At 37.8% G+C, this 22,083-nt stretch overlaps 1 protein-coding gene across 4 annotated transcripts in view; it reads right to left on the bottom strand.

Moving 5' to 3' along the window:
- Positions 1-22,083, bottom strand: part of TPP2 (tripeptidyl peptidase ii) — a 74,548-nt gene that overhangs the window by 3,846 nt on the left and 48,619 nt on the right. For 2 of the 4 annotated variants that reach the window (XM_039118787.3, XM_039118788.3), the window contains exons 24-32: positions 11,809-11,881; positions 5,555-5,640; positions 5,415-5,466; positions 5,162-5,293; positions 4,923-4,991; positions 4,192-4,284; positions 3,162-3,257; positions 1,345-1,443; positions 1,001-1,093 (exon numbers count right to left, since the gene is read on the bottom strand). In XM_039118787.3, the coding sequence (XP_038974715.3) occupies positions 1,001-1,093; positions 1,345-1,443; positions 3,162-3,257; positions 4,192-4,284; positions 4,923-4,991; positions 5,162-5,293; positions 5,415-5,466; positions 5,555-5,640; positions 11,809-11,881 (793 nt within the window). The remainder of the gene's footprint in view (positions 1-1,000; positions 1,094-1,344; positions 1,444-3,161; positions 3,258-4,191; positions 4,285-4,922; positions 4,992-5,161; positions 5,294-5,414; positions 5,467-5,554; positions 5,641-11,808; positions 11,882-22,083) is intronic. The other 2 variants (XM_088717982.2, XM_088717983.2) reach the window with 1 other exon arrangement.

Below are 22,083 nucleotides of genomic sequence, written 5' to 3'. Positions count from 1 at the left end.
TTGGCCGCTGGAAAACCGGTATGGTGTCCCGTACCAGTTCCGCCAACCCTGCTAGAAAGTTTGTATTATACATTTGGATAAATTTGAAGCTGCCAATTCAGAGTAGTAAAGTCATTCAGATACTTGATCTTAAGGTTAATTAATGGGAAATAAATATAATAAAAATTCAAATGATTAGCAATGTGAAATATCCATTCAAGGAGTGATGAGAGCAAGAAATTTCTAGCAAAGATGGGGGAATCCATAGTGGCTGTAAGAATGCGCCATGAAGCAGGCAATTTTGCAGATGACATGAGGTTAAATGTAAGTGGTGGCCGGCCTGTACTATTTCACTTCATTTGAAACAGAGTTGAACAATGAGACCAGGGAAACAACGAATACTATTTAGAAACATGAAAGTTAATAAAGGATAGATTTTATGTGCAAACTAGGAAAATTTATGAGTATATGCAGTTGGCATTGAAACAAATATCGGCGAAGACGAGAATGTTGTTAGATTTAACGATCAAGGGCCATCAGAAAAGAAAAAATTATGTTTGTTCTCTTATAAGAAAATAGATGAAAGATATGCCATCCTAAATAACATTAGGTTATTTTGGATGAAATTGAGAAGTGCATTGGAGAACATGAGTGAAAAAAATCATCTGAGATAGCTTCATCCCACTCAGCACCACCCAAAGATGGCCTCAGTGAGGAGGGTATATGGTATGCAAGTTGATGAGTCAAAAAAGATACCTTTTCTTGTCCTTTTGATACAAAGGATCGCTTTTCTTGAAAAGAGATGATTGAATGGATCTATAGTCAGAAGTTTACTTGTTTTCTTGATTAGAGAATTTCAAAGGATAGAAGAAAACATAGAGATTGGAGACTGTGCAATCAATTTTGGTCTCACTGAGACAAAAGCTAGATCTCTTTTCAAGACAAAAATTAAACAAAAAAAATATTGGTGAAATCAGATTAATCTAGATACTATGGATACTTAACAAATAAGTAATCTTACCTCACAAGATTCAATATCTGCGAGTGCCAGTCCCTTTTGATACAAAGCCTCTGCCAACTGGTCACGTGTAACTTCCATCTTCTTCTTAATTTTCTGCAAAAGAGGAAGAATTCAAAACGAAACATAATTTCATATTTTAATTTAAGGATTAAGCAGGACTATTGAATTGGTAATAGGAATTAAATAAGATGCACTGAGATAAAAAACTAATGCATCAAATATTTACACAAGAAGTGTAACTATAAGCCCTGAATGAAGTATATTAGTCTAGAGTCTCTAGACACTTCTTCCTCAAATAATCAAGAACTATTAGATGAAAGAATAACTGCAAAACTTAGTTTAACCTCTGCTTCTTCATCTTCAGGATCTGACTTTATGGATAAGCATTTTGCTAACTCTTCTCTGTCAATACTGTCAATGACCTCATCGGCTGCACAAATAATCTGAAAAAGAGATATGGATAATACAGGGGGTTAAAAAAAATTGCAAACATGTTATTTTCAGCAGATAAGAAGAATAGATAAAATGTTCAGGAAGTTCATGATAAAAAATGATATTTAAAATACACTAATAACATGCTTATCCTTTAAGAATCAATTTTACCATATTTTTTCTGTTTAAGTAGCATTTAGCAAAGTTCACTGGTTCCCTTTTTGTTTATTGTTTCAGTTTCCAATTAATCTTCTCTCCAATATTTTGAAACAGAAGGTAGTCAAAATTGTTATTTTATCTTTGAAATCAGAAGACTGAATACATTTGGAAGTGTTGGTCAATAGACAGATGGAAATGGCATAGTAGTAGCAATAGCTGTGGTTGTAATGGAAACAAGGGTGGCAGCTACATAGGTTGCAGGTTGCACAAGTGGTAGTGGTATGACTAATGGCGGTGGTGGCGGTGGCGACACTAATGGTGAGAGTGTGGCAATTGGAGGTGATGGTCATGGCAGTGGTAGCGATGGTGGAAATAAGTAGTGCTGGTGGTAAGGTGGCATTAGTAACAATAGTCGTGGCGACAACGGTGGCAAGAATGCATCCATGGCACCATGGTCATGGGTGGTGCATGGAATTGGCAAGGGCAATAGCAGTTAAGGCGTGATAGCAGTTGCAGTCGTGGTGGTGACTATGGAATGATGAAGTGGAGGGTTAATGGCACCACTAGTGCTCGCCATGGAGTTGGCAATGCTGAAGAGTGGAGAGAACCTGATTTCCTATTTTTTGTTTTTAAAAAATTTTGAAAGCCAAAATGTTCCACTATCAAAAATATAAAAAAAGAATCTTGAGAAAGAAAGACATCACTAAACACATTTTGCTCATTGCATCATGTTTTCTATTTTTAACAAAAAGAAAAATGAAACTAAAGCAATGCCAAACAAGTAATAGAATTTTCCAACACAAAATCAAGAAATCTTAGAAGGTTTTCATCATAGGCGAGATCTTGACCAAAATATAAGTTCGCAATTCCCAACCTCTCACCAATATGATAAAACTAATATCTCTGCCCTTATTATCTCAACTGACATATACTAATATATTCCAACATATCTGCCACAACTAGATTGACATAGACTGCTATTTCCTAATCATCCTTCTACATTAAAAATTAATTTTTAAATGTTAAACATTAATATGGGCGTTAGTTCTAAGTTCTAACTTTATCATATTGGTCAGGATCCAACATCTCATTTCTTACAATATTGGCCAAAATCTCAAGAAATCCTGGTACCCAATATTTTCGAACTTTATTTCTAGGACAAGATAACAGAGATTTAGATTCATCCTAGTAATGTGCAACCACCAAGATGGCCAAGATCATCAGTTCTAATGGAAGCAATATACTAATGGAACATCATATTATTCTTCACAAAGGTGAATATAAATAAATTCAAGCAACAATTGACACACGAGCCAAACAAAGGAAAAAAATGATTGGGCACAATCACTCAACATAACCACTTTCTAATTTTCAGCCTTCGATTTTGACTTATTAAGTAAATATGAGGGGACAATCTTCAGGTATGATCGATCTAAAAAAAAAAAATATTCCAGAAATATTTATGAAGATGATCTTAGAGTTCAATTTCAAGATACAAGCGATCATCGACAAATAGACAAATTCTGTCTATGCAAATAATAAAAACATCATTATATTAGTATATACTTGCCTCTTTGTCATGGCTAACCTTTTCTTGATCAGCACCACTTGAAAGTAAGCCCTCCAAAATTTTGGCAAGCAATGGTGTATATTTTGGATACTCCATCTGCAGGTACAAAACTCATGGTTGAAATGAAAAAGGGTGTTCAAAAATCTTATAGAACACCACATAAAGATAGATTCTGAATTATACGTAAGTGACCTTTTAAAAGAAACATTTTCTGGCAACAATAAGTCAAGAGATAATAAAAATAATATATGAATACAAGCAACTATGCAAGGAAAGTAAAGATAAAATAAAATTAATAAAACACAAATCAAAACATTGCGACATGTTTTTGAACTGTGCATTTGGAAGGGCTTGACGCACAGGTAAGGGTATCCAAAATAAATGGTTCTGAATCTTCGGATATTGTAGACAATTTAGAGGTAGTAAATCACATGAAATGATTTGGATTATCATTTATGAGTCCTCATCATAAAGTTTGACCTGATTGGACTGGATCTCAGATCTGGTCAGCATGCCGTAGCATGCCGAACCTTGTACTATGAGATATCTCACATTATACGGAGGGAAGGAACCTTCACGGCCTGTTTTGACACCTTTAACTGGGTGACATATCCCACATGAATGCAAAGTTGCCAGGCGGCAAAGCAGACTGATAAAAGATAATGGAAGTATTTCAGGGGCAGTTAATCCCTCTCCACAGTTTTCTGAATAATGAAACCAATCGACAATTCTGATTTATTGTATTCCAAAAATCTCAAGATTGCAAACCATCTCTCCCTATTCCTCCAATTTCTCCATCTGCCAACATTTACTTTTTGACCCTTCCAATTGTGGCAGGCGACATCACATACATATGGTATCACATGTCTAATAAGGCCCTTGAACTACTAGCAATTACTAAGCTGAAATCATACACTAGTGCATCCAACCTTTAGAAAGTTCCCCTTTTTCTGCCAATATCCAAAATTCCAAATATATAAACCATTAAAAGATGGGAATAGAAAGAAGAAAATGGCAGATGCAATGCTACCTTAAGAGAAGCGGAAAGTTCATTCCATGCTGATCTCTCTTCTTCAGTATCTCGTTTCAGGCTTGATAGAACCTTTATCTTAGCATCCCGTACCTGATCAAAGTGAGTGTGTTAACACAGAAGAGCTATCTGGTTTAGCAGATCTCTTTTAAATAGATGGAAACAAAAAAATGTGTACAATTTAAATTGCTATGAACTATGCATCAAACATTTTTACTTTAGTATAATGTACAAAGATGAATAATGGTAAATGGTAAATCTCCAAAATTATAGGAGAAATTGAGTGTGTCAGGGATTAAATAGACATTAATATGGTTATTATTTAGTATTAGATATTTCTTACTGAGGTTTAGATCAAATTCAGAAAAAACATTCAAGTATAAAAAAAATAACATGCAGAATAAAGAAATGCCGGTCAATTTGCATTACATGGGACAGTACATATCATGTTAATGCCTCGCATGCAGCACTGGCACACTATCGGCTGCACACCAGTGCATTGCATGCCCCACCACCATTGCGCGCCAAGCACTGTCACAGCATCTATGATACAAGCTGCACTAGTGCTTGACCGACATGCGAATGGTACACAATATCTCAATCCATGGAAATGAGTGCACATGCACAAAGCATGAGGAACTTTACTAGTTCAAACCACGTATTAGTAATATCATATAAAAAACAAAAAAATAAGCTGGAAATATGCAATGGACAAATGTTATTTTAATTACCCCTTCTTCCAAACGCTCAGAGACACTTTTTGTGCAGGTACCAGTGCCCTTTCCTTTGTCTTCATCAACCTGTAAAAACAAAATTCTACATACAGTAAACAACCATGAAGTTGACGTAACCTACAACTCCAAAAGATATGATGTATATTATGATCTTAACACATCACATAATCAAGCAGCTCAAAATTTTTGAAAACACTTAAACTGAGAAACTTGAAGAAAGTCAACTATATTCTTACCTTGGATGGTGGGATAAGATAAGATATATGATAAGATAGTGGCGGTTTTTGGTTTTGGTCATCATTTTTGCTGCTAACAGTTATGGTACCATAGGATATTGATCCAAGCAATACGGCTCCAGCTGGAGAGTTCTGCAAGAAATTACAATTATTTGGAAGTCATATAATATAATACATTAAAAGAGAAAAGGATAACCGATCATTGGTTCACTTTGAAAAAAAAATACTATAGCACTCTGCAACTGATAGATACCTTTGGGAGCTTTTCTCTGGATGGTGGACCCAGATAAAATGCTTCTGGTTCACTGGAAGAAAATACAGAAGCCTAGATTAGGCCAACAAAAGCTTGTTAAAGGATGATTACTATGAAAAGATCCGAAAAAATTAGTATACCCAGGAACTAAAACTGAGGTTTTAAAGGTGCCATTTCCGATTATGGGGCCATCAGGTTGAGAAAAAAAGCTCAAGTGAATGTGGTCCTGCATTTAAAAATTAAGTTCTATATCAGTTATACGAAGAATATTTCTTTCAAATTGAATAAAGCTTGTTACTGCTGGAACAATGCAGAAAGTTCCAAATTATATTCAAAAATTTACAGTTATATTGAATAAGATACAAAGCTAACAGGTTTGTTCAACACACACACACACACACACTAATAATATGAAGGCACTTATTTATATCGGGGTTCTTTAGGGGACCTAATAGACAACAAATGTTCATATCTGTTCATAATTTTACCCTCTATTGATCTAGAGTTCAGACGAAGGATTGTAATCTTGGTAATAGTGTCGATATGCCCTATATAGGGGTCAGTTCGGCGTATCGACACTTGGTACGGTCCCTATATGATAGCGTATTGGATCAACTACAACTGTCATGCCATTCTATTTTTTTGTTCAATTTTATTGTGCATGTAGAAAAATTGTTCGCTGATCCAGCAACCAAACCACTTTGGAAATTCTTTAATTTGTTGGTGCAGTTTCTTACATCTCCTATTTCCTGTTGGATATCCGCAAAAGTTCAAGAATGTTTTTGAAAACGATTATCTCCTACCCATATTGCTTCAGGATTAATGGTTTGGTCACCTCAATTTGGTAGCTTTGTTGAGGATTGGAAAGTCTAGTCTGTGACCATGGCATATGATAATTGGACCCAATGGTCCGATTCAGTCTATCATACCATACCGACCACAAACTAGGATAGTTCGCAGTCTCGGTACAAAATGGGACTGGAGCCGGTCCTCATTACGATGAACCGCTTAGAACCAAACAATTTCGAACAGTTCAAACTAGTAAGGGCCTGGTTAGGGCCTGATTTACCGATTCCCTCGTAATTGAGGGAGAAAAGATTACCATACCCTTTTCTCCCACTGTTTCACTTGCGAGCAACATAAGAGAGGAGAAAGAGTAGAGAAAGAAAGGAGAGGGGAATGATAGGGAGAGAGGGGAAGGTGAACAAGGAGGGTAGGTTCTCAGTTCACCAAGATATTTTACAAGATGCCCTCTTCCATTTTCTTTTCTTTTACACCCCATACCAAAATTTCGTATTTTCGCATGATTTTGTGATATATCATAGATCTTAATCAAACTTATGCAATGATATAACTTGTTATATTTATATTTATCTTATTATCTATTAAAAATATATTTTTGTATAAAATCAATAAAAAATAAAAGAGATGTTAGATTCCAAATATTAGAGATTTAGTGTCATTCTCAATATCTAGCATGCTATTTGTTTCTTACGGCACTTTGACTAATTTTCAATGTATTAATTGTTTCTCGAATAAAAGACCAACTTTATAATAAATCATAGATTGTTTACACTATTAATTATTAATATGCAATGGAAAAGATAATATGTGGTACCTCCTATAAGAAGTACATTAGACATAATTAAACTTTAATTTTCAAGATTTTAGTCAAACTGCATATTATATTCTAATAAAAAAATAAAAAATATAATGAATTCAAAAATTCACGGAAATTTAGTAGCATTTAAAGATATTTCAGACATTTTTTGGAGAATGTATCATATTTTTCCAATAGTTATGCAATTTATACATATTTTTGTAAAAATTATTAATGCAATGAAAATGTATGAAAAATTAGAAATATATTGTATTGTTCAAAACTAATTATTGAGGTAGCCAACATTTTTTAGGAATTTTGAAATTTTCTAAATGCTTTGAGTAAGTTTAATTCAAAAAAAGCAATTCATGCATGAAAAATCAAAAATTAAGGCAACATTTTCTGAAAAATCATTGCCAAATGGACGCATACCACATCCATAGTCACCAGTTGCCTAACAACCACAACCACCACAAAGTTCGGGGAGAAGCCAGTCTGGTTCAAAGTCGGAGATCTCCCATCAGAGATTTGACAAAGAGATGTTAAGTAGAGATTACCACGGCACTAGGGGATCAAGAGAAGCAGAGCCGGAAAGGGAGGCTGAACTAGTCAAGGTAGTTTGCCTATCCGGGCCACCAAAGAGAGCCAAGAAGGTTGATCAGGCAAGGGTAAGAAGCTAGTGCTCTAGACATCCACTTAGGCAAAGAAAAATAAAGGAATGAAGATAGATATATCGATGAAGGATTGCCCAGGTCATCTCATGATGCATGCAATAATGACAAAGACTCTTTGAGAGATGATGAATTCAATGGTCAGGGTGGAGGTAGTGGACAGGAGGGAATGGCAAGCAGTTCCATATGCTTATTTTATTCACTGGTGAGTACCAATTTGAGTATGGGATGCAGATAGAAACCATGGGAACAGGGCTAGGGAGGACAACGTAACATACAAAAGGAGGGGACCTAGAGGTGATGGCTTCGGTACCAGAAGGGGTATCAAGATCCTCTTCATACTTAGGATCATCATCCCATACTGAAAGAGCATCGGTATTAGTATGGCTATCCAATACAAACGGCTTACCCGAATCCTCAGTGAGCAAAATAGGAGTCAAGTCCCAAGGCTCGACTAAAAACGCGATACAAACATGTATGAGGGACATAAACACTGGACTTGGAGTTGAACATACACATGTAAATTGTAACCCAATTTTTAAATATAAGCAGTTTACATTTTCAATGTCAATTAATTTAACATGTATTATATAGCCACACAATACTTCGGGCATATAACATAAAAAACTTTAAAGCTTATTATAAGTAAACATCAAAAATTGACTTATAAAACCCTATTTCCCACTCAAAGCTAAATAATGGAAGCTTAAAAACTTTGAAAATGAAAAAAATATGTTTTTTGCGTGCCGATATGGTCAAAGCATATGATATGTTACTTGTACCATACCAGTCTCCCATTGGTGCACAGTCCAATACCGAGACTGGGAACATTGGTTGTGAATCTTGTGATCACTATTAATAAGTAAAAGATAAGAAACCAATGCATCTGGAAATTAGCACATCTATGAATATTAAGAATCACATTGCTGAAGATGTTGTAAAAAATCCATATGCAAGATCGAAGTCAATCACAAGTGATCATAGAATTCGTAGATGGTGTTGTGAAAAAGTTAAGTGCACTGTTTCTTTTCCAATAGCTTTCCTCATGATACAAAAGGCAATGATGTAGATAACAGGTGCAGCATAATGGTTTAAAATATTTCAACTGTTTTTCCTTTAAGGATCCTCCTGTAACATAGGATAATGCATGAATAGTGTAGAACAAGAAGTAAGTAGTATTGCCAGTGAAATATTGCATTTTAAGCCACGATACCAAAGCATTGTTCCTGACTCAGAATAGCCAAAGATAACAAAAATGAACAGAAACTATGCCAAATAAAAGCTAAAAGAGTTCTGGCATCCCTTTATTGATTTTTCATAGAACAAGATAGTGTTTGTTCTCTTTAGGACACTGGCTGGCCACTAGGACTATCTCCAAATTCAAGATTATATTTCCATATGCTTCCTCATAGATGCTAGAGGCTATAAACTAGTACCTGTGGAATCATACTTAACAACATCAGAGGATCAGAATTTTTTTAAAAAAAATACTCAACCAAGGTCCGCCGTACCGATACCGGTCGACGTACCGATACCGGTCGACGTATCGGTGGCGGCCCGGACCGATACGGTACTGGTCCGTACCGGTCCCGTACCGATCCCGTTGAATAGCCGAGTTTTGGGATTCCGCATACCGGCCTCGTACCGGTTCTCCAACGATAAGCTCCTCGTACTGGATGCCACGCTGATCCGGTACCGATTCAGGACGGTACCGGTACGTACCGGCCAGTACGGCAGACCTTGCACTCAACAAATATTCTCTCCACAACCACGATGAAGGTTTCCAAGATTGGGGTTGCAGTAGTAAAAGACCAAACTATGGATCCATATTTGGTCATTGGTACACATTTCAAATAGGGATCATAGCAAGTTTTCTTGTTTTGATGTCTTTGGAGCATGGAATTTCTGTTATTGGAGTGATCTGAAAGAAGTTATTTGCCCCAATTTTAGAAGAAACATGTACAATAAGGAGCATATAATGATGGGTCTTATGTAAATTGAATTTTAAGAGTTAATTCAACTGAATCAGTTTGCATATCCTCCTCTTTTTATATGATCAGCATGGCTCTTATAGATTGATGTTGAGGGATTTTCGAGTGAGGTCAATAGAAAAAATACTCTGTTGGTGAAGTAGCATATGTTTTATCAACATGTTTACAAAGAAACAAGAAAACTTCTGGAAGTGAGGGAATGAGGTTCAGTAAGACTGCATGTTGTTGGGGTAGAAGATCTGAGAAGGGGTCAGTGGGACTCATACATGGCAGATACAGTATCAGTCAGAGGTTTCATAAAAAGAAAAAAAAAGGTTTCTAGCTGGGATCTTACTTACAGAAAAAGAAGCTGGACTCATTTGCGTCAGCTGTGAAATGTGAATTAATTTGGGTTAGAATCCAGAAGGAAAAATTTAGCTGGGTTTCTGTGAAGGAGGGTGAGGAAGCAGTTTTGGATAATGGCAACAATTATTTGAGAATAGGGGTTCAAACCTGAGTAAATATTCTCAGTTTGGTTATGAGATTCTGAAAAGATCCAGGGCCTAGCTGCAGTAGTTATCAGATGGGTGAGAATTTGAGGTGTTCAACTATGAAGAAAGATTTTTATATCTGTTTCGAAAGAAGATGAGGAAGATTGGAGTTTGCTAATGGAAGCAATGATACAGGTGGAATTTGAATTTAAATGATGCATTCCACCTGGATCTGCACAAATAGATTTACTATTAGAGATGACTTAATTCGGAAGGATTTAGAAATAGAATTCACATGATTAGGATATGTTAAATTTTCATTGGTTACAGACATTTTGGACACTATCCAGATGATAAATGTGTAACTTGTCTAACCATATTGACAATAGTTCCCAATTCTCGCACTCAATTGCCACCAATTATTTGGTCATCCAGAAGCCACTGTAGCTGTCACCACATGAGGTTGCTTTAAGATTAATTTCACAAAGAAGGCATCCATTGTTTTCTTTGCAATTTCTAGAATCAGGTTAATTCTTCATGCAAAAACAAAAGAAATGGTACAAGGTTAATTGAAATGTCTTCTTATGAGAAGTTCTATAATTTGTCGAACTAGCAACATCTTTTGGGAGAGACGAAATTTCTTGTTAAGGTGGCTAATTTATCATATGCTTGTTTTAGAAGGTTGCCATGATGAAAACACCACTCTATATTTGGCTCATCAGGTCATAAATATGACATAAAGAAATTTTATGCATGCCACATTCAATTTTCTGATCTTCGACTTGCTCATGTTAACCAAAAAGGCTCTTGGATGCCATCAAGGATACAGGAAGATCTTCCATTAATTTCACCATCTTGAAAGCAATTGAGTAAAGCAAAAAATGCAATGCTTAAGAGGATAAGGATTTATGTGTGGTATGGGGAATTAGAAAGTGGGTAGACAGAAGGGAATGCACAGTCAGGAAGATCAAAATACAGAAGATTAAGAGGGACATGATTGCTGAAAAGTGAGTAAAGGGGCTTCAGAGACGAAATCAATTCATTAATGAACAAGAGGCTAATTGAAAAGGAAAAGTGTGATGCAGCCAGTCAATATCCACATATCAACTACAATGATAATAAACGATATTGAAAGCATCAAGTAGAACAGTATTAAGAGCATGGTATGACGCACTCGCCCGAAACAGGCGGTACGGAACGAACCATACCATACCGGTTCGGTACCGTATACTATATGGGTGGCGTACCGACATTTAGTACGTCAAAAAAAATTCTGTACCGTACCATACTAACACTGTGCTAGTGTAGCACCGGTACGGGGTCTGGTACCGAAACGGCGAACCTTGATTAACAGATTTGCATATTTAACTTAAACCCATCAAAGAAAAAATTCTATCATAACTCAATAATTACATGCTCGGTCTAACACAATAAAACCTACAATGTAAGCCAAAATATAGTAAAATCTTTAAACAACCAGTAATAGCCATTGAAAAACCTTATCAAGTATTGATCAAGAACTAAATATGTACAAGATTTATCTTATTAGTCCAAACAACTTATACGTCAGTCTGCAAAACCTCTAAACATGATCAAGTATTATATAAACATATTTGATTCCTTTAAAAAAATTATCATTCTGGACTTTGATAATGCAATTACCTTTTTCTCCAGTTTCTTTTCAATAAACAAAACTAGCTGCTTCATTTTCTCCAAAAATTGCACATTTTCATGCCTGCACATATAATAAGATTAATATATTTAGCCCAAGAATGCTTAAAAACAAATAGTTGATGTTCTACCCCAAGTATATTTCCTCAATAGCTTCTCTTTTTAATTTGTTTTCATGCAAGTCGTCTAAGGGATTCATATGCCATGAACCTCTATTCAACTAATAAAGATGGATATGTGATACCATATAGATTCAAAGAAAGTAGTCTGACAATGATCTTCTGCACCCATACCTCTCCATTTTTCTTTTCTTTTTTTCTTGACTTCTTGAACCATTCCATTCTTAAAAGTAAATGCTCTTCTTCTTCATTATTTTCCTCTGTCATTTCAGCTATTAACATATAATTTGCATGGTACAATAGCAATCTGAATCATTGATCATTATTATTTGCACCTTTCTCCACTTTGTTATTTCTTTAGAGTACAATGCCGCCCCGTACTATCCGATATGTGGCATATTGTACCATACCAGAAGGGGACCAGTAAGAAACTCAAGTTTGGGTCAATACAGGTCCCATACCGCCCGCATCGAGGCGTAGTGCTCCGTACCGAGGTGTGTACCGAGATGTATTTGAGGTATGCCGAGGCATATCGAGATAAAAATTAAAAAAAAAATAGTTAGATAGCTATTTCAATACAGGGTACATATCATACCGTACCATACCAAACTAATAAGATACCAGTACAGTGCCCATTATTGAGATTACGAACCTTGTTAAATAACTCAGTTGCTGCTTGTTATACTGTAAACCTCAACTTTGATTGGAGAAATGTATAGATTTCTATGGTTTTGCACTAGAGATATAGCAAATGTTGCATAAAGTATTTTTTCATATTTAAAGAAAGAATAAGCTACCGCAAACTTTTGCAATGTTACTTGGATATTCACATCCAGCTCCAAAAATCTGTATCGGATACGTATCAAATATTTGCATACTTTTGAAATTCTTTGATAACCACTTGAAAATTGGAAAAGAGTTGAACTCTTCCAATAATAAGTTTGATTCTCTAGTTCGATATTAGGAGTGAGTAGGTATTCTTTTTCGAGATTTGTTAAAAATGCAGGTGTTGAAGTAACTTTGCAAACTATTATTAAACTAATATCCTTAATTTAATTGGGAGGTTTGAATAGAAAATATGTATATTGAAAAATCTTAACAAACAAAAGCTTTGCAACCTTTAAATTTAAAGTTTAAACAGATAGTATTTAAAGGTATAGATATACAATTTAGTTAAACATCTCACATATCCTTGTATCTATCTTTTTCTCTCTTATTAAGTCAGACACTTGGATACATGTCCAAATCCAATTCTCGTATCCATTTCCTTGCAAAACTACACTTTTGTCTTTCAAGTTCATGCAAATGTTGTTAGTTCAAACTTCAAAGGTTACAGCAAACTTCATGGTGTGTGACATGCAGTATTACCAAATTATTAACAAGTGCAGAAATCAAAAAGACACTAGAAATATGCTTCTATTGGACTTGGAGATTGACCAAGGACAAAGGTATAGAAATCAGATATCCTTGAACTAATTTTGGAGTTTGAATGGGAGAGACGTATTTTAATTGTGATACTATGGCTAAGGCATATAACAGTAAAGTTTTAGCTTTTAAAGCATTTAAAAGACAGCATGCTTCCAGCCTTTTTCAGAAGCAGAAGAGCCGGAATTGCCTATCTAGCCTAGCCTCAGGATGATCACATTGGGAGACTCCTCGGCAATGGGTCTGAAAAAGTATCTAAAAGGGTCAAATTGAGCCACTGAACACCATAAGGAGGGAATACAGACGACTCGAAGAAGTTGGTTTTTTTCGAGAGTAGCCTCCTCCCCCCGCCTTTCTAATTGTAATTCAATATGGAAATGAATAAAAACATATAATGATTTATATTTGTAGGATGTAACTACATTCAAAAATTTATGTCAGCATCATCAAGTTGATGGCACTAAGCCTTTCAACTTAAATTCCAAACAAGCTGGATTATTGAAATTTTTTATATCAAGAGCCCCTGAACACCAAAAAGTTAGCATGTAGCATTAAATAATCCTTTGATCCATTTCTTTTTGTAACAGGTGCATCTGAAGGAATAGTATCATATCATATTCTATATTCTGCAAGATTATCATATTTATACAGACACAACTAAGTCAATTACTTTTCTGTCTCTCCTCTCTCTTTTCGAGTTTGACATTTGGTGCAAATCCAACTTTCACTTGCGCAAATGTGCCCATGCAATTCCGGCAACATGTGCATATAAGGTTTACAATACCTAGGCACCAGGCATACCTTACTATAGTATAGCACAAAGGCTCGGTTCGGCACTTGCACTGACACATAGAGTCTCACCTCTAACAGCATACCATATGTCAATATGGTGGCATACCATACAAGCAAGCTACTAGTTAGTACTGATAAAAGTTAATCTAAATTAGTAGTATGTATTACATAATTCAGAAGTAATTTTTAAAATAGAAAACATATATTTCTGAATTTATGATATTTAAACATATTTGTAAATTTAAAAATTATTAAAAATCTATAAATAAAAGATATGAAATATTCATATTATGTATTAGATAAATCAGATGTATTTTCTGAGGTAAAAAAAATTATCTTCATCCTAACAAAATTTTGTTATTTTTAAAAATTAATAAACTGACGTACTTGATAAACCCAGAATAGAACCATCAAGAAAAAAGGAGCCAAAGCGTCACATTAATTGGGATTATGGGCCAATGCTCTCGGGTCGGCATCATTGGAAGTGCAACTGGTGCAATACAAAGTTCAAGGAAGGAAGGGTAACCAGGTTGAAGCAGCACTTAGCTGGTAGTTACCCTAACATATCTGTGCCACATGCCCACAAGAGGTCCGGCAACTGATGAAAAAGCACTTCGTTGAGTTCAGAGCAGCGAAGGAGAGGGTTTCCAGGAAGACGGAGGTGGACCACCGAGCGTCAGAGCTACCTTCCTATCACTCTAGGGAATTAGAGGAGGCGTCCGCTCTAGATGACGAGGCACAGATCCAGGCTGCCATGCAGATTAACCTATATGATCAGTGGCAGTAAGATAAAGTGGCCAGACATAGGGCTCGATTTGGGCCCTCATACTACGAGTCGAGCTCCGGTTCTACGAGCAGCAAAGCAGATCCAGAGTTCAAAAAGACCTCCTCAATCAAGAAAGCCATCAGCAGAGGCGGCGGTCGTATTGCGTCTATGCTAGGAGCTTTTGATGGCAAAAAGAAGTCATCTAGAGAGATTCCACCAGGAGCAGCAATCCATGATTTAGATCCATATGTCTTTTTCAGCAGAGATTCGAAGCAGCAGAGGGTTGAGACAATGCTAAAGAAGGATAAAAAGAAGGATATGTGAGGAGCTATTGGATCCTAATTCCACGTCAGTCACATCCCAACGAATGTGGTAGACAATACGTACTATAGATTTGCCATTTTTTTCGTACAGGCTACCAGTCCCGATATACATCCTTCAGACCTAAAGAACATCTACGTTAAGCTTCTTGACAATAATAAGAAACTAGAGAAACAGATTGCCTCATACAAGAGCAAGTGGACCACATATAGACTGACGGTGATGTGTGATGGTTGAATCGGTCTTACCAGGCGGAGCATTATCAACTTTTTGACATATAAAGACTTTCTTCCATAAGTCAACTATGCTTTCGATCAGATGCACGATGCCACGTACATCCTCAAATTGATGAAGGTGATTGATCAGGTAGGAAAGAAAAATGTTGGGAATTGTCTCCTAAGACCAATCATTCGATGATTGTAATTGTAAATGAATCAATAAAATTAATAAATATTATTTGGTATTTATTCATCACCAGTACATCTTCATGAACTCCTGATGTGATGAAGTCCTTAGGACTGCTTTGTGTAATGAAATATGATTTTGTCACACAGATCCTTAAATGTTCATGACCGTATGATATACTATTAACAGGATGATAGTATTATCGGGCGTAGGTCATTGTGTATCATATTTGTTGGTTGTCTTCCAAACCAAAGAGTATAGAGATACTAGTATGGTATACAGGTGAATGGTAGTGTACGTTCACTGAACGTGACCAATTGACGGACTCTCTCTTATCAAGAGTTGTTCCGAGTGGATATGGGTATATGTATCCTTTAGACCTGAGATTGCAACCGGTGGCTTGCAAACAACTCATTGTACTTTGGTGCTGGACTACCTGAATTTCTAATCCAGCGACGGAAGGTTTCTGGATCCAGTCAAGTACTTGTGGTAGTCAGTTACAGATCAAGATGGGATTGACCTCCCTTAGAAATAAGGGTGAATGCCTTGTGTTTTCAATTAAGTAGTACCCTGGCCAGAAAAAGTCAAATCACTATCACTTGACTTATTGAATTGAAACACATTTCTAGATGGATAGTTTTAGAGTTGACAGACTCTTAACCCGTCTTGGGCATTTGTGGTCAAGAGGATGAATTATATGGTAACCATTGTCCAAAAGGTTCTAGAATGTTGCTTTGCATCTATTCGGCCTATCCGGTCGTCGGGTCCCATTGCTAGATGGTTACTTCGATTAGTGCAGGAAGTGTTCTTGTACTACCGGTTTAGGTTCGAACCTGTGAGGTCACACGCTTAGAAGTTTCTGGATTGATCAAATAGCTGATTGACGATTGAAAATCTTCTAGAGGTAAAATAGCCAATGTGATTGACTGATTGCCCTAAGCAATTGTTGCTTGGAGAAGTTAATTGGTGATTGGATCACTATTTAGACTCAATTTGATTGAGTAATAAAGATTGGGCTTGACCAAATTCAAATATGATTTGAAATTGGTAAAACCGTAATAGACACCAAAATTGGTTTAGTGAAAATGTCTAATTTGCCCCAACCAAATCAGATTTGGCTTGAGTCAAATTGGATTGAAATCAATTATGATCCTAGTATGACTAAGACTCCCTTCCCTTTGTGGGACCCACATCCTGCTTAGGTGGGACCCACGTCCTGCTTAGGTGGGACCCTCATACTGTATGTGGGTCCCACGTCCTGCATTTATAGGACCCACATACTGTATATGGGACCCACATCCCGACTGCCTGCTCTTAAGCATATTCTTGCTTGCATATGTGACATGTGGTGGGCCTGGACACCTCACACTCTTTCTGATGTCATCCATGACCTCATCTGCCTCATGAGGTCATCCATGACATCGCCCTCCAGGCCACCTCACCCCCTTTGCATGCAAGCCATTTTTTCATTGCAGGACACCTCACCCTTTGCATGTGTGACATGTGTCCTAGCAGGACACCTCATGGGACACCTTTTCTCTCTCCTTGGCCTATAAATAGGCCACCCCTCTTGCTTATGAAGGATAAGAAATCCAATCTGAATTCTAGAGAGAGAAGCTCGGAAGGTGAAAGCCCAAGAAGGAGTTCTTGAGCTATGAAGGTCCATCTTCTTCCTTCTCCCCTTCAGCCATCTTTCTGCTTCCCTGCGAGCTAGCACTCCCCGGAAAGCTGATCATTCCGGAGCCTCGCGTGGACGAGTCATCGAGGCCGGACGCTTGTGCGGCTGCGAAGCATTCTTGAAGGAACCCCCTTCTAAAGGTAAGAGATCTGATCTCTTTTACGGTTGAGATATGATCTCAATCTTCAAATCACAAGAAGTTGTGATTTATGCATATTTATTTGAATCACACAATCCTCGAGACCTGAGGGCTTTGTGATATTTGGTGTCAAAGCAAAGGATTAGTGGAGACTATCCGATTTTCGAAAACTCTCACGCGTGATCGTGTGACGAAGCGTGGCTCTCCACCCAGGGGCTCATGTGATGAGTGCTTTGATAGGCACGCGCGGGTGTCACCCTATGTATTGGGACAGAGCCCGCGCCACATGTGATGTGCAGTTGAAGACTGTTTTCGACTGGTACCAAAGTCAAAATATCTAAAATATCAAGCATGTTTTGGGTTAAAATGTTTAACCCGTTCTTTCCGCATAAAATTTTCTGAAATTCATGCTTAGCCCTCTGCACGCACACCATCAAAAAATGTCGTACATGTCATCACTGATAATGGGCCACAATATAAGATCGCCGAAAAAATCTTGATGGAGCGGTGACCACATATTTTCTAGACCCCATGTATTGCACATTGTATAGATCTCATGTTGATGGACATTGCGAAGATTCATAGGGTGCAGCAGACAGTGAAGACAGCCTAAACCATCAGCAGATATATTTATAACCATTCATAAGTCCTTTCACTGATGAAGAGGTATGGAAGGAGAGAGATCTTGAGACCAAGAGTTACACAGTTTGCTACCAACTACGTTGCACTTGATAGCATTCTTGAGAAGAAAGTAGCCCTACGTCAAATATTTCTCAAGTCCCGAGTGGCAGAAAAGATATGCGAGGGCCGGCACTGAAGGGAGCATTGTTGAGGACTTGGTGACGAGGCATACATTCTGGCAGCGGGCCACTACGATAGTCAAGGCTATCAGATCAGTATATGAAGTGCTTCGGGCTGTGAACAACGAAAGGTACCCCGAGATGGGCTTCTTGTATCATATGATGGAGAGGGCAAAAATTCAAATCAAGAAGGTAGAACTGACGTACGCCAAGGAGTACATCGACATCATTGAGCGGTTGTGGGACTACTAAATGGATAGAAACTTGCATCTAGCAGGTAAGCAGGAACATTGAAAATTAGACTACACCTGTACTTGTACAATTTTGCCAAGATAATAACGAACTTCATCTGTAGCATACTACCTGAACCCTCGGTTTTAGTACACCACAGCTGGAATCAATATGGATGACGAATTTTTGGTTGCTCTGCGTAATGTGATTTACAAGATCGCACCAGATCTAGAAGTCGCCGTCCTATGTCTAGAAAAGGTAAGTTAACTTAAGTGACATGTGTAAGTTAATTGATATCTTTAATTATTAACATATTACAACACGGTACTTTTTCATAGGCCAAAATATTTAAAGAGGGCACCAACAACTTTGAAGTCTCCATTGTTGTCGTAAGTAAGAAAAGTATGAATCCAGGTATATTACACATCAGGAGAACATTTATCTATTGTTAGATGGTTACTAATATGATATTATCTTATATGTAATTTTCTTCAATATTTTTGCGGCTGAATGATGGATTCATTTTGGTTTGTCCGCAAAAAATCTTAAGTGAATAGCTATCTAAATCCTCTTCCAGACGATCTTCTCGAGTGGCTGTAAGCGCAACTAGTCCACCTTTGCCCTCATCCACAACAAGCAGAGAAATTGTTTGATATAGAAGCGCTTTAACGACCGTGAATATGTTTACTAAAATCTGAGGTTGAGGCTGAAGTGCATTCAGGAGTAGAGCTAAAGTACATAAATTCGATCCATGGTGCTTCGTTGATGATAAGGATGATCTTATAATCGGATAGCTTATGGGCTAACAATAGAAGCCAGAGCTTGATGAGCGAGGATTACCTCAACAGCCGGCCAGTTTCGTAACCAGCAAGGCTAGGATCGATGCAGAGCAATGGGCAGAGCAATATTCCACATATCCTTCTAGCTGATCACCCACAGCTATAGGAAAGCCGGTCACCACATGACTTCTTGTCTGAGACATCCTCTTAGAGATATGATCGAGAGATGCTTAGATGAAGCCATTACACTATCCAGTCGACACAGTCAGGAGGGTGACATGCATCCTTCTAATATAGCTAGGCAAAGGGGCACGAAGGGTAAGCAAACAGCGAGTGGCACGAAGGATAAGAAGACAGCTGCCCAGCACAAAAAAAAAACAAAAGGCACCTACAGCCCAGTGGAGTGTAGAGCCAATTCACTCAAATTCAGAGACCAATGGCAATAATTCTAGTGGTTAGATTTGTTGGCCAGGAAGAAAGTGGAGAATATGAGACCATCGTTTATGAGACCAAGGTCCGCCGTACCGGTACCGGTCGGCGTACCGGTGGCCGGCCGGATCGGTACGGTACCGGTCCGGTCCGGTACGTACCGGCTGGTACCTGTCCCGTACCGGCCGGTACGCGGTGGTTTCAAAAACCACAGCACGCGGCGATGTGGTTCTAAAAAAAAAAATCGTACCGGTGCGAACCGGCCGGTTCGCACCGGTACGAGGCCGGTACCGGCCGGTTCGCACCGGTACGCGGCCGGTACCGGCCGGTACGGGCTCCGAACCGGCCGGTTCGGATAAAAAATCGGAAAATACCGGTTTTTTATCCGTTCCGGTACCGGTCCACGGCCGGTACGGGCCGGTACGTCATTCCATGTATGAGACAGTCGCAGGATGGTCTTCGATTCACCAGTGAGTTCAGTTTATGCATGCTACACATGATAGGAACCATGGTGCATGATATAGTGAAGCTCCCGAGAATACAATTGCATATAGGAGACGGGCTCCTCGAAGTCACTCAAGAGGATACGATGCAGTTGCAGATGACCTCGCACGTGGAGTAGGATTCATAGACGCAGCCACAGGCAGCCTATAACCCATACGGATAAAATATGGATATGGTGCGTCTGAGGCATCTTTCGAAGGTTACTATCCTACGCAGCTCAGAGCATCTTATGGATCAGATTTTGTTGTCGGCTTATTCTGATGGGCCCCTTTACATCTCTCAAAAGTTAGAGCTTCAACGAGAAATCCAAAAGTGTTTATAACCCGGAGCGCATTTCTTATGAGATGAATATACAAGCTACAACACTGCTTGGTTAGAAGAGTGGATTGATATGCCTCCTGACTATGCTAATAATCTGGATATCTACGAGAGGTATCATCACTCACGAAATTTTAGATATCAATATGTATGTTGAACTTTAAATATATATAATTGGTTATATTATTTTATACTTTTCACCTCACTACTTGATTTGAGAATATTTCATGTTGCTTCTTGTAGCACGTAGCATCTCACTAATCATTTTATATTTTGTATAATTTTAAAACAATAAGATGTATCATTTGGGTTAAACCGGAATCATAGAAACATCAAAAAGCATCAAAAAAACATCAAAAAATCAAAAAAAAATCAAATTAGACTTAAAATCATTAAAAAAGTTCAAAAAGATTAATTACCAATTAAATCAACTTAAAAACTCCAAAAAAATGGATGTGCCGATACGGAATCGGCACGCCCAAGTGTATCATGTGTAGGTACGGTACTGGTTACCAACACGCCCAAGCATACCGTGTGTCAATATGATACCAAATCGGTATCGTACCGATCGTCCACCGACCGGTAAGGGTCTCGGTACCAGTTCGGCCGACCTTGTGTAGAATACTATTTTCCTCTCCATCAAAGACCTTCCTAACATATTGAGGAGCCATTCCAAAATGGTCAAGTAGTTATAGAGTCCAGTTATCAGCAGCCACCTAATATAGCTGTTTAGAAGTCTACTTTCAGGGCTAATGGAGCGTCGGGAATCGCTAGATTCTTGGATGTTAAGTTAATAGAAGAAAAAACTGAATCTTAGATCTCTTGGTGTAAGGCAAAGGTTTGAATCCAAAAACAAAGCTGGCTAGACTGATCCAATGCATATGTTATTAAGTTCCCTGCCATAAATAAATGGCTAGGTTTCAAGGCTCGATGGGAATGTGTGCCTTACTTTAAGTTGATGAATGGGGGGTAATAATGAGATAAGCCTACGTAAACTTGGGTAAACTCAAGCTTTGCTCAAATGCCTGCATTATTACTAGTTCATGTTTGTCGTGAACATGAAGGCCTAGCACAAGTTCAGTTCACTAAAAATCAAGCCAACATAAGTTCTTTTATTTTAAGTTTTTGCTAGGTTTCAATTGAAGACAAGAAGGGGCTACCAAGCAATGTTTGGATCAAGCAGCATACAAGGTTAGGATTCAGATAGAAAAAGAGAAAAAAGTGAGAGAAGGAAAAGGGTTCATGAATGAGAGAGAAAGAGTGAGAGCTAGGAATGACATCAGCCAGTGATGCAAAGAAATACATAGGGTTAAGGGATGTCACTACACTCTGCAGTCTGCCTATTAGTGGCTGTGGGAGGGCGAAGAAACCAAGGTTTTGGAAGGGGAAAGGAAGAAGAAAATCAAGGTTAAATTTGTCATGTCCTGTTACCAGTTCAGTAAACATGGTTAAGTTTGGTACTATTCTTGAGCCAATTCAAATAACAACTTGAGATCAGTTCTCTCTTCAAAACAAAGAGTATCTAGGGCAGCAAAGCCCAAAACCTTGTTACCTTTAGCA

This window comes from Phoenix dactylifera, chromosome 3, assembly GCF_051530095.1.
Source record: "Phoenix dactylifera cultivar Ajwa chromosome 3, Ajwa_hap1_PhDact_Kaust_v1.1, whole genome shotgun sequence".
In the NCBI taxonomy this organism is placed as follows: domain Eukaryota; kingdom Viridiplantae; phylum Streptophyta; class Magnoliopsida; order Arecales; family Arecaceae; genus Phoenix; species Phoenix dactylifera.
The sequence above is the reverse complement of the archived record's forward strand: the minus strand, read 5'-3'. Positions and strand labels throughout refer to the sequence as shown.